The sequence below is a fragment of the Crinia signifera genome, chromosome 2 (assembly GCF_055691185.1).
Source record: "Crinia signifera chromosome 2, ASM5569118v1, whole genome shotgun sequence".
Taxonomy (NCBI): domain Eukaryota; kingdom Metazoa; phylum Chordata; class Amphibia; order Anura; family Myobatrachidae; genus Crinia; species Crinia signifera.
The window spans coordinates 278,246,911-278,259,845 of NC_139218.1; the positions used below are offsets into that span (position 1 = coordinate 278,246,911).

Below are 12,935 nucleotides of genomic sequence, written 5' to 3' on the forward strand. Positions count from 1 at the left end.
AAGATGACATTAGCTATCAGGAGGCAACCTCCAAAAAATAAAGCTAAACTAGGAGTCTGCTCTGTGGATGTGACCAAGTATTAGTAGTGATGACCAGCTAAAGGACTGACACCAGCACAATATAACACAGAGGCTCGGATGGTAAAAGACAGCCTGTTTCTTTATTCAAAAGAGTAGATGGGAAACAGCTAGTGGCTAACAGACAAAGGGGGATATTCTGGTTGATTCACAAGGCTATGAATTCTCAGCCTTGCGAGTCCATCAAACCCCGCCCAACGAATGACCGCCCCCCCCCCCCCCTCGAAGTGCGGGTTCGCCCACACAGGCTGCGAATGAATGTTTTGAATTAACATCCATTTGCATGCCTCATGTAACCCCCCACATCTTTCAATGGTCGATGACCATCGAAAGATGTGCGTGCACGTATATAAAAGTGACTTTTAAGTCACTTACATTTGCGTGCACGCTGGCACGGATATGGCTGGGCAGCTGACATCCGGTGATGTCAGCTGCCCACCCCCCGCACCCGCTTCACTGTCTTATTACCATGAGAACGCCCAGTGTTCTCGTGGGAACGCCCATGGAATGCTGGGCATTGCGATATGGTAATGGGGCAGCCCGGCGCCCCCCCGCCCATCTCCGCCCCCCGCACGCCGTCAAAGTTTGCCGTGGGTGCACGCACCCTACGTCTGCACATGCGAAGAAACGCGCACCATCGGTCCTCCGTGCGAATGCACAGAGGACCGAATGGATTAGAATAACCCCCAAAGGGTGGATCAATCCTTCTACAGAGTGGAGAAGTGGACAAGAATAGACTATGCCCATAGCAAACAATCAGTTTTTAACTATCATTACATGTACTTAATAACTGTTGGCTTGAAGTTGATCAGTTGCCATGAGCAACTTCTCCGCTCTTTAATACTGTAGGTTTGCTACATTTCCACATATGATAGTAAATACTAGGTCAGAAGCTTATGGCAGAGAGAGCCTATAACAATTTAGCACAGATAGTGGTACATAAAGGATAATCTGATCTTCTCAGCATGTTGTTTTTATATCCTAATCTCAAAAGGGGGGAAAATAACATGGAAAACAGGAAATAGGTTGTGTAGCAGAAATGTAGGCAAGTCATGAAATGCTGCTTGTCCAACACAGTCTTGTGAGCTGGGTTTCATTAGGAATCAGTCATGATTAACCAGTATGATTAGTTTTATGAGGTGCTGCATTTCAAAGTGGAATTTAGTACTGTAATTAATTCAATATATTTGGATCACTAAGAAAACTGTCCTAAACTCTTCTAAATAACAGTTACATACGACAAGAGTACTAGTTCCAGGGGAAAGGATAAACCCAAAGAATATTTATAAATAGAATATATTCAAGCGAGGCTAAAGCTATTAGTAATGAATACTACATGCCCTCACATTTTAAAATGACCATCAATAAGTGCCAGTGCCAACGAAATTATTTTGATGGCACTCCGCCTGTGCATAAGGGGAAATGCTCAGTTACCAGCTGCCTGTGAATTACTGTCAATAAGGCATATTTTTCATTGCGGCTGTGATAAATCTTTTCCAAACTAATATTTTCACGAGAATGTATTGAAATGCTATTGCCTGAATATGTGCTCTTATACGACCCTGCCCTGACAAACATCTAGAAGCAGTGTGATAGCATCATTGTTTGTCTCCAGCAGCAACTGCATGAGTAGTCGTTGGCAGCCAATGCGCATGTGAGGCCATCAACCAACACATGCATCACTGGGTTCCGACAGAACGGAAGTCAGAGGTTGGTAAATCCGGCAGTTTTGCAATTCACATGGAAACATATGGAGTGTGCAAATGCTGTCAGAAATGCAAGGACCGCAGCAGCATAGTACATCTGGGGGATACTAAATGTTTGCAGATACCCCATACCTTAAAATAAAAGGGCCCCCATAATTTAAAACTGAGATATGTGGGACTACTGGGATATGGTCTTGATAGTGATATAGTCTTGATAGTGCAGTTGATACTATCTGATTGTACCAGGAGATTGTACCATAACGTCAAAAGCTATATAAGTAGCAAGAAATTAAATAACAAATAACACTAAGTGGCATAACAACCATTTATTAAAACCGGTACACATTGGTACAATATCACTTGCACCTATCATAAAGGTCCAAGAATAAACTTGATTAAACAACGGTAAACAGAACTCAATTTTCATCTTCAAATTTTCTTTCTATATTCATCACTTTGTTTTTAATATTTCGCCATCTATATCCCTGGCACAGGGATCCTGAATATAAGGTCATACATAATTAATAAAATTAACTATTACTAATAGTGAATGATGTCCTTTTAACCTTTAATTGTAATTAACACTAATAAAGATATTACAAATTGTAATTTTAAGTCTCATAAGACTGTGTGGATGAGGAGTGCATCCTAGTTAAACTGATTTTCTTTTCTTTTCCTTGACATCTTTCCTTTTATCTGATTAGTAGAAACTTCTACACTTGCAGGCTTGCTTAACTCAAAGCTCGGTGCACTGTTACTAGTCCCCATAGATGTTTATGTTTATAGTAAATAATGCAGAGAAGTCGGCCCAAATCGGATGAGTTTGACACCCTATCCGACAAGATGCGCGGTCCCGTGCGCATCGGGCTGGATCCTACAGATTGAACCTGCTGCAGAATCAATCTGTCGGATCTGACCCATCAGCGGCACATCGCAGGTACTTTTTAGCACACACTATGTGTCGTCCGATCCATAGGTGTGTACCAGCACTGAAGCACCACTGGTTTATACCTGCGTGAAGTGCCCGGTGGTGTTGGTGCAGCGGCAGGGCGGGCAGTCTCCAGTGTGCGGGAAGTGTTGAGTGGACACAGCAGACAGCAATGGATAGGCCGGCCACTGATTAGCTGAGAGTGCTCTCTCTCACAGCCAATCAGCTGCCGGTCTATCTTAAAAAAATAATAATAATTCTGCCGCCACTGTTTGCATGCCTTTTATCCCATGTATAAAAATTACACATCAAGTGCCAAATCGTAGTGAACTCTCCCGGGCAGCTGTTGCTGCTATATTTTTTGCTATATAATAATGTAAATAACCAGTGTTCTGTGTTATATTGGAAATAAAGAGTGAGATTAGTGTTACTATAGTCCTGTGTGGTGATACAGGCCAAGGAGTTGATAGGATATTCTCAAAGAGCAGTGTTTAGTTGAACGCAAAGTCATACAATGTAAGGATCGTGCTCACACCATGATCTGACATGCCACGATGCATCATATAAAGCTGCAAGAGGACACATCTGTAGTTGGATAGCCCAAAGTGAACATTATGTGTTTATCTGCCGCCGCTATTTCTGACGTGCGAAATAGCGGCGATTCCCTATTCAATTCTGTCTTTAGCGACAGCATTGAAGCGGGATCACGGCAGAATAGGCCTGACTTTAGAAGCAGTCGGGCCAGTTCTGCCGAAAACGGCCATGGATTGTCACGATCCCGGCCGCAGATCGCCAATCCATGGCCGTTTTTGCGCCCACGCCCCCTTTGCACTGATCAGCAGACGGGACATTGAATCCCGCTTGTCGTTCTGCAGTCGATTAGACCGCAAACGGGCCAGAATCACGGCTGTTGGGAGGAATCTACAGCCGTGATCCTGGATTGCATACCCCCCATAGTCTTTAACGTTCTAGGTAAAAGCTGATTGGCTGGTACTTTATCTCTTTCCATTCTATCACTCGCCGAGGCTTAGTACATCTCACCCTTACTTATGTAAAAATAAGAACCTCTGCAGCCATTGGATTCACTAGAGCATTGCAGTGGATTTTGGTTCTTTTAAAATTTCTCTTTTAAAACACAAATTCATGATACTTACTTTTTGTCCTTTCACTCCAGTGCAGTCACATTTGCTCGTTCCACATCCATTACATGCCTAAAAAAAAGAAAATTATATTCATTACTTTTATCTATTTAAATCTGTGTTTTTAGCAATTAGAAATGCAAATTTAAAGTGTGTTTGTTGATTGTTGCATATAAAAGTCTGAGAATGTAATTATTTAGGATTCAAATGATATCTTCAAAACATCTTCAACTATAATATGAAAATAAGGATTACTTACAGGACACTCTACATAGTTTTGTACAATCTCTTAATTTTTTAAAATGCAATAAGATCCGGTCCGGGTCCGGTATGGGATGCCGGTGGTCAGAATCCCGGTGGTTGAAATACCGACACTGGGATCCCGATTGTCACAATTCTGACAGTCTGGATCCCGTTCACCACACTGCAGGCCCGGTGCCTCGCTACACTCGGCACACTAATTAATTCTCCCTCTGTCGGTGTCGTGGATTTATCTAGGATTTTGACCGCATCCCAGATAAAGGTCTTTGAACTCTTGATAAGCATAGAGGACTACACCTAAGTTATTTCCATAACCACGCCGGTAACTACAGACACAAGGATGGTACAGGACCATGGAAGTAATGCAGAATATATTCACATTTGTCCATTAACAAGTAGCAGAAGATTTAATCATATTTCACACCACAAATCGTGAACATTTTTTTGCATCTTAATCATCTTATGACGTACTTTATCTAACCAATACACTATCTGCCATTGCTGCAATCTAAGTTACGCTCAGTATGAACTGTTGCTGATAACCGTGCCCACCATATATTTCTCATTATCTCTTCATGCAATTTTTTTAATTTGGTTCATTCCTTTCTAAAATCGAGATTAGGATTCATTTGGTACTTCGCATTCAACGTGCCAGCATCTCAACCAAATAAGGAGCTCTGGATGTGCTGGCCAGCTTATCTCCGGAATTCCTAGCAACCTCTTAACTACATTCTGAAATAACTGGCTGCCATCCTAGCTGGAGGTCTAATGCTGGAGATTCCCCAGGATACAGTTATTTAACTCACTTATAACAAATTGAAATGTAAAAACGTAAATACAGTATGTCTTAAGATTTTTTTTTTCCAGGAGAGCTTTTAGATATGTATATAAAATAATTTCAGATAAAGCCACAAAGACAAGCATGAAGTAATGCATACAATGTAGGAACGTATACCTTTTAACGATGGCGCATGGAAGAAACTAGTCTCATCTGTCTACAAACTGACGTGTTTGGTAGCACAGTTACTGTACATTGTAATTATTAATATACCAATGCCACATTTTGTAAATCAGAAGAGTTAACGCTGGTATTTTATATTGCTGTTTTTGCTTTAGAATACAAAACAAATGACAGTATAAGCCCCTGCAGATATTGGGTATATGAAAAATCACCCTTGGAATTATAAATTATAGGGGAGATTTATCAAGTCTTGGAGAAGTTTTGCAAACTTTTAGCAGGGATGTTAGAAACTGCGCTCAGATTGGCGATGGTTGATAAGTTGCCATTGGGTTCATGGATACACTACAATAAGTATCCTGTCTGGCAAATAGTGATGTGAAGTGGGTTGAACCACTTTGCGTGCCTCGTTCACTCAATATCAGTAATATACTGTATGTATATACATATACATATATTGCTGATACTGAGCGAACGAGGTATGTGCAGTGGTGCAACCCACCTCACATCACAAGTTGTGCAACCTGTCATTCCAAAGACTGTGTGTGCTAGATAAATTAAGCAGATTGGATGCTTTGCACAACTTCTCCATTCCAATGCTTGATACATCTCCTCCTATGTCTGAAACATCTAGAAACGTTCTGCCGCCGCTGTCCACAGTGTCCGCTCAGCGCTTTCCACACACTGTCGACTGCCCGCCCCGCGTGACGCTGCACCCACAGCCCGGACCTCCTGCCCCCACAGATCCCTGGGAATTACATGGGATAAATCGTATGTGATTTATCCCAAGTAAAAATGGCACATCAAGTGCCAAATTGTAGTGAGCTCTACCGAGCAGCTGTCGGGGGAGCTAAGGGGAAATTAGGTCTGACTTGTCCAATGTATGGGGACCTTAAGATTATAATAGTGTGCTGAGCGGTGAGACACCGTGCCCAAAGCATGCGGCAGAACGCGGTACACTTATACGGTGTCCAAATTGTCCTATATGGACATAGACACCAAAAAAATCATGTTGACCTTTTTACATGTTGACTTTTTTCATGTGTTGACTTTTTGACCGCTGACCAAGAATGCTCGACCTATTAACTGTCCACCTAATTTCTGTCGACCGTATGACCCATACACATGTGTGCTATATAAACAACTAATAAATAATGACCTCTTTAATCCAAAAATGTGCCGGCTTTGAAATGTGCTGCAGATTAAATATCTATGCAGCGCATTTCAAAGCTTGCACATCTTTGGATAGACAGAAGGTCATGTGGATAGACAGTCATGAACCACGCTTTCACTGACTACATTTGGAAAGACTTTACAGTACATTGATTTGTTAAATGGGACGATAAATGCGAGTAACCAATCCTACCACTCTGATGCCACAGATGAAATATGCTTTTAATTCTATACTCTTCTGTTTATTTACCATTAACATTCTCTGCGAATATGATACATTGCCAGCTAAATAAACATGCAACTTTACACTTGAAACCGGCAAAGTGTGTTATGATCTCCAGGCCATAAAAATGTCGGTCATATTAAATTTTAGTACTGTATACATTTCCATCTCATGAATAGTCATTGTCATGAAAATCTTCATTGCATTTTAATATGATTGCATGCTCCAGTGTCGTACATAAAAGACCAGACTGCTATTGATAATAATATTAAAATAAATAAGCTTAAACTCCTGTAAATAATAAATGTATAAATATAAGATTGAATGTTGCTATTCTTTAAGAAAACTGCGTTCAGTTTAATGCATCTGGCATGCGGAGAACTATGGCTCCCAGAAGCCACAACCGGTACTTGTGTAGTTTTACGCGCCCGATATATCAGATGCGATATCAGCCGATATATCAGATGCGATATCGGCCGATATATCAATGCGATATCGGCCAATATATCAATGCGATCCAAAGCGATTTTTTACCTATCCACTACGCATGGAGTTGATTTTATATAGTGTGGCGAGCGCAGTAATCCACGTCCCCTCGCGGGGCTCGCTACGCTCGCCACACTATATAAGATCAGCTCCATGCATAGTGGATAGTGGAGTTATGAACAGCTAAAAAAATCACAAAGGATCGCATCGATATATCAGCCGATATCGCATCCGGTATATCGGGTGCCGTGAAACTACACAAGTACCCCACAACCCATTGCTTTAGGCTGGGTACTAGCAGAAATATCGGCCATTCAGTGAAATGGCTGATCTATCTATGCAAGCCAATCAGTGGGTGTTTACCCCCGATATGTCTGTAAACATAACATTCATTGACATATCATGATGGCTGTGCAGCACAGCCAATGGCTCACATGTCTGCAGATATATCGGGCCATCTGGCTCTGTTTACCAGCAGTTTACTAACTGCCCATACACTTGGCACGGGGGGTTGACATCACAGTTGTGCTTGTGGAGCAGCAATAGGAGTTGGCCACAGTTACAGAGCAATGCGGCATACAGGTAAGAGCCTTTATACTGTTCCTATGGAGGATTGTGGCAATTGCTCAGGAGGCCCAACCCACGTGAATGCAATGTAAACTGGGAAATTGTACAGTGTAAAAGCACCCTGTTGAAATAAACCGGGCATTTTAACCCAAGTAGGGTTGATAACGGGTTCAATCCAGCTCGCGTTAAAGAGTAATCGGGTTAGTCAAATCGATTCAAGGGGCAACATTATCTTATTTGTCTTGACTACCATTAGCTCTAGTGATGACTATACACAAATATTTCCATAAATGTACAGAAAAATACAAGGACATCCTAGTACCAGAAATTAAATCAAAATGCCTAAAAATGTGCTCACGTTCCAACTGTAGCAATATATCACATACTGTAGGTGTCACTGTTATATCTAGGTTCTTCAGTGAACAACTACACCAGTTTATGAACTGCAAAGCAAACAGGCTGTTTGTTTAAAACCCCAACAGAATGGGTCATTTGTACGATTTAATCAGTAATGTACTTTGGGTATTGATACTATGGTGGTTATGTCATACCCAGTGGTTTAAATTAATCATACCCAAAGTAATGATTAAACCATTCAAATAACTCATTCTAATAGGATTTTATGTATACAAAGAGCCAGTTAGAATATATACACTATCTTTATCTTCAGTGTCTCTTGTAACAACATTGGGCCTGAATCTATGGGGGAAAGTTACTAAGGTGGAAGTTCTAGTACACATGGGATGTTGCTATGGCAACCAATCAGTTACCATCTATTATCTTCTAGAAGGTGCTAAACAAATAAGTAGATTCTGATTGGTTGCCAATAACATCCCATGTGAAATAGAACACCCATCTTAGTAACGGGGGCCGGACGCGTTCCCGACAGTCGGGAACCCGACAGTCATTTACCCGACGTCGGGATCCCGACTGTCAAAACGCAGACAGCCGGGTGCCTGAAGACCACCCGTTATTTTCCCTCGTGGGGGTCCACGACCTTCATAGAGGGAGAATAGAATAGGTGGCTGCCCACAGTGTGGCAAGTGCAGGGAGCCCGCAAGGGGCTTTTTTGCGCTCACCATGCTGTCTGAGTCCGGGCAGTCGGGATCCCGACATTGGGCTAATGACTGTCGGGATCCCATACCACTCCACTTAGTAACTTCCCCCCCTAGTCACATGTAATAACAAATGTAGCAGTGTCTACTATGGGTTAATTTCAAGCCACCAGAAAAATATTCGCCCAGCACTTTTCTGCCTGATACCATTTCATACCACTGATCATAATAGTACCTGTGTAACGCATGCATTGTAATTTTTTTTTTTAGAACCTTTCACTTTCGCACAGTTGCTAATAACTGCTCCAACGCATGAACATCAGCGTTGCATGAAGATTGCGCATGACTGCAAGGCGCTTAATGTATAATTTTGTCACTCAAGCCTTAATAAAGCAGCTGGTTATCAGATGGTTTAGCCTAAGCGAATATCACAACACTAAAATTGGAAAATGCTCACTTACATCTGGGAAATGATAAATAAATGTGTTTTTGTGACCCACAACTAAGGACAAACAAGAGTCAGACCACCAGCATAGAGAGTACAAGAACAATTTACATGATAAAATGTGCAAGTCCAATGAGTGTAGGCTTTGATTTTGTAGTCCACAGTACAGATGTGTGCTCCTACTTTGTGTCTGCAATGCATATGCATCGCAGCTCACAACTTCCTGCATCATAGGGCATACACATGCTATGACGGCTGTTAAATGGGAGCCGAAGGTCATGTGTTTATGTCCCACGGAGTCGGCAAGCTAAGCGCATGCAGTGGAACACCACAGCAAATAATCATTACGGTCCTAATACCAATTGCTACTATACACGGCATAGATGTAGGGGGCCACAAATGTATTCTAAGAGTATATGCCCATCATCTATATATATATATATATTTCTAGTGTTTGTGTGTCTCTGAAACACTGCCATCTGTTGGCAGCGAGTGAAACTACATCTCTTTCTCTCAATCACAGAGGCAACTAGTTTTCGAAGCTTTTGCTTAGAGCGGGCTTACTAGTTTCCATTATATATGACCAGGCACATTGATCTCCTGCGGTATTATGTTGCAGAATGAAATCCTATTCTATCAATGATATAACATCTGGAAAGTTAATGATCATTTTGTTAAGACTGAATGCATAGGCGTTCAGTCGCAAAGTTTTCTGATGTTCTGCGCATGTTTAGGATGGGACCTGCGCTTGCATCGTAATTTTATTATTGACAGGCTGAGACGTTCACGTAGAGAGACAGGGACAGGGGCGGCCGGTGTTGATAGAAATGTGGGTGTGACGCCCCTGTTTCTGGAAGTGGCAAGGCTGAGGCCTGCACTGTGGGGCTACACGCAGCCTGGGTAAGGTCAGAACAGCAATGAAAGTGGAGTTTTAAGCAATTGCAAATACAGACTGGGGTTGGTATGCACTTCATCCTGCATTTATGTGTCACATATGCTTATCTGCTGCGAGCAGCTTATCATATGCGATCCATGCTGAATCAGGCTCTTTGCGGTATGTGCAGAAAGGAAACAGTATGAATGCATAAAATATCTGCATTTATTTGGTGCAAGAAACAGCAACGTGTTCAGTCTGCTCAGAACCATTTATGCCAGCTACCATGCAAAGTATATGGGAAAAATAAAATAAAAATGTACATACCAGTGCACACACATACACAGGTATATGTGTAGATATACAGTATATACACATATATGCTGCTGTAGTACAGATGGCGCACCAAGACGGCAAGACACGGCACACTGTCAGGATGAATGAAAATGTCTCCATCTGTATATGGCAGTCACTACAGCATTATATGAAGGTCACTAATGCTATGTGTATTATATGATAGTCGGTAATGCTGTATGTAGTCAGGGGCGTAGGGAGGGCAGAGCACTCGCTCCGGGCGCCGAGAGAGCAAAGGGCGCCGGAGACGTGCAGCCTGCTCCCTCCCCCGCCCACTCCCTGCTCTCCCCGGGTGCCGGCTGAGCTGCGGCTGCCCTCTTCTGCTGGACCGCTAGCTAGCTAATGGACGCTTGTGGTGCACTGATATAATGCTGTGACCATTACCTTCGGTGCTATCCTGCATGTCCTGCAGGTAGAGGCTGAGTTCCTTCCGTCTGCTCTGCACCACCACCACTTATGCAGGCTCTGTGTCTCTGCTGCAGATGTGGACGCCGGGCACACCTCCCCTCCCACCAGTGGGGTCAGACAGAAGTCCTCACATTACATGCCTGGACTGTTGCTGCATAACATAACTGGCCTGCTACATAGGAAGAGACCTTCTGGACTGACCTGCTGCCTCCTTGCTACACTTGGATATACCGTACCTCTATGCGAGAGGACTGATATCCAGGGTGGTGGGGTCTCTTGTGCAGGATCTGCATTTGCTTTGAAGAGTCAGCCACTGAAGCAGCATTGATGGCTGCTGGACCGCAAGCACCTATTGGCTAGCGGTCCAGTGGGAGACTTAATTGAAAATAGTAGCGGACAGGGCAGCTCAGCCGGGCAGAGCAGAAGCGGGCGAGGGTGTGTGGGCTTTGTAGTCCCCCTTGGCAACAAGCTATTTAGTCCCCCTTGGCAACAAGCTATTTCAGTCCCCCTTGGCAATGAGCTATTTCAGTCCCCCTTGGCAACGAACAATTTTAGTCCCCCTTGACAATGAGCTATTTCAGTCCCCTTTGGCAATGAACTATTTTAGTCCCCTTTGGCAACAAGCTATTTTAGTCCCCCTTGGCAACGAGCAATTTCAGTCCCCCTTGGCAACGAGCAATTTCAGTCCCCCTTGGCATCAAGCATGAATCCCCTTGGCATCAAGCATGAAGTTCCTAGCAATGAGCATGTAGGTAAGTGGTACTTACGTGTCAAATGTGTAATGGGCATTACGGTGTTATCTCCTATATATTTGGCTACATCTGTCACTCAAAGTGGGTGTCTGTGTCTATAACGCTCTGTTCCTGGACTTTCCTCTTAATGTGTGATTGCCTTCATCTGTGCTGAACACCTTTCTGAGAAATTAACCTGTTTAAAACAGGTGATGGCAATCATACATTAAGGGGAAGTCTAGAAACAGAGCATTGTGTCCCTCCTGGAGAGGGTCATGTTGGGAGGTATGTGACAGAGAACCAGCCCAGTGAGCCCACAGACAGTGCCAGACACCCTCTGCCTCCCCATGTTGCCCAGCACTGCTACTCCACAGCCACCATGTGAGCGCCCCCCTCCCGCGATTTGCGTCAAAACCTCCCCCACCACGCGCCCCCCCCTCCCGCGATTCGCGGCAAAAACACCCGCTCCCCCGCGACCCCCCCTACCGCGATTCGCAGCAAAAACACCCCTGCGACCCCCCCTCCCGCGATTCGCTGCAAAAAGAACCCCCCCACGACCCCTCCCACAATTCCCGGCATAACCACCACCCCGCGACCCCCCCCTCCCGCGAATCGCGGCAAACCCTCCCCCGTGACCCCCCCCCCCGATTCGCGGAAAAAAACACCCCCCCCCGCGACCTCCCTCCCGCGATTTGCGGCAAAAAGAACCCCCCCGCGACCCCCCCTTGCACGATTGGCGGCACCCCCCCTGCGACCCCCCTCCCGCGATTCGCGGCACACACCCCCCCCCCCCCCCCCCCCGCAATTCGCAGCAGCCCCAGGATTAAATGGCACATGCAAAACACTGACATGGCTATGGTCGACAATGAAAAAGGTTGACATGAGTTTTTGAAGATTTATTTTTAATTTTTTCATATTCATTGTCATGTGTCGACATGGACACCAATGAAGTGGCACACTTATGTCAACATTTACATGTGTTGACCTTTCTGTGTTGATTTTTTCTTGTGGCGATTCGCGGCACCCCCCGTAACCCCCCACCTCCCGCAATTCGCGGCAACCCCCCACCGGAACCCCTGTGAACCCCGCCCTCCCGCGATTCGCGGCACCCACCCCCACGACCCCCCCTCCCGCAATTCGCGGCACCCCCCGTGATTCGCGGCAGCTCCAGAATTAAATGGTACATGGAAAACACTGACATGGCTATGGTCGACAATGAAAAAGGTTTACATGAGTTTTTGAAGTTTTTTTGTCATTTTTTGCATATTTTCATATTCATTCTCATGTGTCGACATGGACACCAATGAAGTGCCACACTTATGTCAACATTTACATGTGTTGACCTTTCTGTGTTGATTTTTTTCTTGTGGCGATTCGCGTCACACCCCCCGCAACCCCCCCTCCGGCGATTCGCGGCAACCCCCCGCCGGAAACCCCATGAACCCCGCTCTCCCGCGATTCGCGGCACCCACCCCACGCAACCCCCCCCTCCCGCAAATCGCGGCACCCCCCGCGATTCGCGGCAGCCCCAGGATTAAATGGCACATGC

The 12,935-nt window shown here is 44.5% G+C and overlaps 1 protein-coding gene across 1 annotated transcript in view; it reads right to left on the minus strand.

The window, feature by feature from the left end:
- COL4A1 (collagen type IV alpha 1 chain) overlaps positions 1-12,935 on the minus strand; it is a 154,678-nt gene that overhangs the window by 95,478 nt on the left and 46,265 nt on the right. Inside the window, exon 2 of the mRNA XM_083168672.1 lies at positions 3,867-3,923. Within this exon, the coding sequence (XP_083024798.1) occupies positions 3,867-3,923 (57 nt within the window). The remainder of the gene's footprint in view (positions 1-3,866; positions 3,924-12,935) is intronic.